The sequence below is a fragment of the Poecilia reticulata genome, linkage group LG2 (assembly GCF_000633615.1).
Source record: "Poecilia reticulata strain Guanapo linkage group LG2, Guppy_female_1.0+MT, whole genome shotgun sequence".
NCBI classification, from domain to species: Eukaryota; Metazoa; Chordata; class Actinopteri; order Cyprinodontiformes; family Poeciliidae; genus Poecilia; species Poecilia reticulata.
This window is the reverse complement of record NC_024332.1, coordinates 24,651,753-24,654,739: the sequence shown is the minus strand read 5'-3', so window position 1 is coordinate 24,654,739 and position 2,987 is coordinate 24,651,753. Positions and strand designations below refer to the sequence as shown.

General features: G+C 44.6%; 1 protein-coding gene across 1 annotated transcript; it reads left to right on the top strand.

Moving 5' to 3' along the window:
- Nucleotides 1–1,885: 1,885 nt before the first annotated feature.
- Nucleotides 1,886–2,987, top strand: LOC103456884 (trace amine-associated receptor 13c-like). The gene is made up of 2 exons (XM_008396726.1): nt 1,886–2,058; nt 2,174–2,987. Exons 1-2 carry the CDS (start codon nt 1,886–1,888, stop codon nt 2,985–2,987), a joined length of 987 nt encoding a protein of 328 aa, XP_008394948.1.

The following is a 2,987-nucleotide window of genomic DNA, read 5'->3' as shown; positions in this document are numbered from 1 at the left end:
TTAAAGGTTTACTCTACAATATTGAGAAGACTGACAGCATGGATAGAAACAGCCAGCAAAATGACAACAATTGAAACATTGTTTGATGGCAAAAACCTAACAAACATAAGTAATGTAATTTCTGCTGACAAACCACAGCTCTCAGATATGAGATTGTTTATATGATATAAAGTGGTTATATGTGGCTAAAATCTGCTGACAACCTCAAAAGCTTCTTCTACAGGTTTGAAAAACAGCTAATTACACCATTCACCTCCTGTTAGCACTAAGGATTAGTGAGRAAGATGTTAACAGATTCAGAAGATCACAAAAGGCCCAGGAGCTGAATTTTATCATTTTTCCTGGAAGCCTGCACTCRCCAACAGGCCACCATATTCATCCAGATCTTTGTCTCTGGAGCTATGTGAGGTTACCTCCTACTTCAAGCCTTTTACCATCATCCAGGTCACCAAGAAACACCCCATAGCAAGATTAAATTAATTAAGACCTTTCACAATGATGGCTGTTGAGACATATGAAAGACAGCACACTTCCCCTGTCTGACCCCCTGCAGTTTGCTTATTGAGCAAACATATGAGCAGGTGATTCAGYAAACTTGGGGCTATAAATCGTGTACTCGACCACGCAGGGTAGTACACCTGGATCCTGCTTCTGGACTTCAGCTCAGTCTTYAATACCACCTACCTTTGGCATTTGGCATTCTCCACCAGGAGCTCACCAGCTCACAGTGCCACCTCTTACCCGTCAGTGGATCACCAGCGGAGGAGCATCTTCTTCTCCGGCACAAGAACCATCTACACAGGCGCTCCCCACAGATGTGTTCTCTCCCCACTACTCTTTTTTTCTGCACACAAATGACCAAATCTCAGCGGACTAGACAGTGAAAATAATGAAGACTGCACATGACCCCATGACCATTGGTTTGATCCACCAGGACWGTGATTACTCTGCTCACAGACTGGATATGCTGGTCCACTGGTACAGTTAGAACTGCCTGGAGCTTAACCTGTCAAGACTGGAGATGATGGTGGATTTCCACAGAACTCTCCCCACTCTGTCTGCCCTCACCACCCTCAACAACACTGTTTAAAGTGAATCGCTTCCAGTTCCTAGGAATCACCATTTCTCAGGTGATTCTCACACAGACACTGTTCGGAGGAAGACCCAGTAAAGACCGGGTACAACCCGAGGCAACTCAAGTAGTACAACCTGCCGAAGGAGCTGCTGGTGATCTTCTACACTGCCTTTATTCTATTAGCCTGTCCAGTACACGGCCATCACTCCGTCTTTTCACAAAACAGGAAAGGCCTGAACTTCAACAAACAATTAGGTCTGCAGAGAGGATCACTTGGGGTGACCTTCCCTCCATTCCGGACTTGTATGGGTCTAGGTCAGGATAAGGCCAGCCRATATCACTGCAGAAACCACACATTCTTGATCTCTAGACTATATTCAACATAATTTTCTTCTGCAACTGCTGCGCYTCCTTTGAGGTGAAAGTAAATGCTTCATTTTAAATTGGAGTCAATACAGCTCCTGGGCTGTTCTGTGCAATTACAGGTAAAAAAATAGTCAAGTTTCTGGTGTTCACGTATAATGCCAGACAAGGTGTACACATATAGGTGTTGCTGCTAGTGAGAAAACAACCCTMAAAGGAAAGACACAGACTGACTGAAATGACAGGCCTTAACATCAATGTTTGTCCTTGCAATGGGTTGTACSCTGCATCTAATGATCYGCAAATATTAGAAAACTATTCACTAATAYAGCACAAAATTCACAATGGGAGAGAGGATGAAGGGGGGAAAAAAGGAGGAGTTACAAGCTGACATTCATCAKGTATAAAGTTGGACTTTGCAACTGATTGTTTTGCACACCTCTGAAGATGGAGCAAGAGACTGGAGAAGAGCTCTGTTTTCCAAAGTTAACCAACGCCTCCTGCAGAAAGCCTGGATGGACCTGGACTGAAGCCGTGCTCCCTCAGATCATGCTGTCTTCTATTTCTTTGCTGACAGCATCTCTCAACCTGCTCGTCATCATCTCCGTCTCCCATTTCAAGTAGYGATTTAATCTTTTTTTTGTTTGCTTGAATTATTTTTGCTGTTTGTACGAAGCTGTGCTATTGTAAAACTTGCATTTATTGATTTGATATTGATTTTCTGTCTCTCACCAGGCAGCTTCACACGCCCACTAACACCATCCTCCTCTCACTGGCTGTCTCAGACTTCCTCCTGGGTCTCCTGTTGATGCCTGCAGAAATMATCCGAAACACTGGCTGCTGGTTTCTCGGCGATCTCACTTGTTCTCTGTATAACTCTCTGTCCTTTGTCATCACCTCTGCTTCGGTCGGAGACATGGTCCTCATATCAGTTGACCGCTATGTGGCTATCTGTGACCCTCTGCTTTATCCCACCAGAGTCACAGACAGAAGAGTTAAAGCTGTTGTCTGCCTGTGTTGGCTTTGTTCTGTTATCTACGGTTGTCTTGCGGTATTAGATGAATTAGTAAAACCGGGCAGGCATAAATCATGCGTGGGAGACTGTCTAATTTCTGTTGACTTTATCGCAGGAACCGTTGACCTCATTGTGAGTTTTGCCGTTCCAGTTGCAGTCATCATAGTGCTGTACATGAGAGTGTTTGTTGCAGCCGTGTCTCAGGCCCGCGCCTTGCGCTCTCACGTCACGGCCGTCACTCTGCAGCTTTCAGTGAATATGACAAAGAAATCTGAGCTGAAAGCAGCCAGGACTCTTGGTGTTCTCGTGGTGGTTTTTCTAATATGTTAYTGTCCGTATTACTGTGTCTCCCTCGCAGGAGAGGGTCTGCTCAGTGACACCTACGCGTCATATTCGCTCTTCCTGTTTTATTTCAACTCCACTCTTAACCCTGTGATCTATGCACTTTTTTATCCCTGGTTTAGAAAAGCAGTAAAGCTCATTGTCACCTTCCAAATTTTGCTTCCTGGCTCTTGTGACTCTAATGTATTGTAA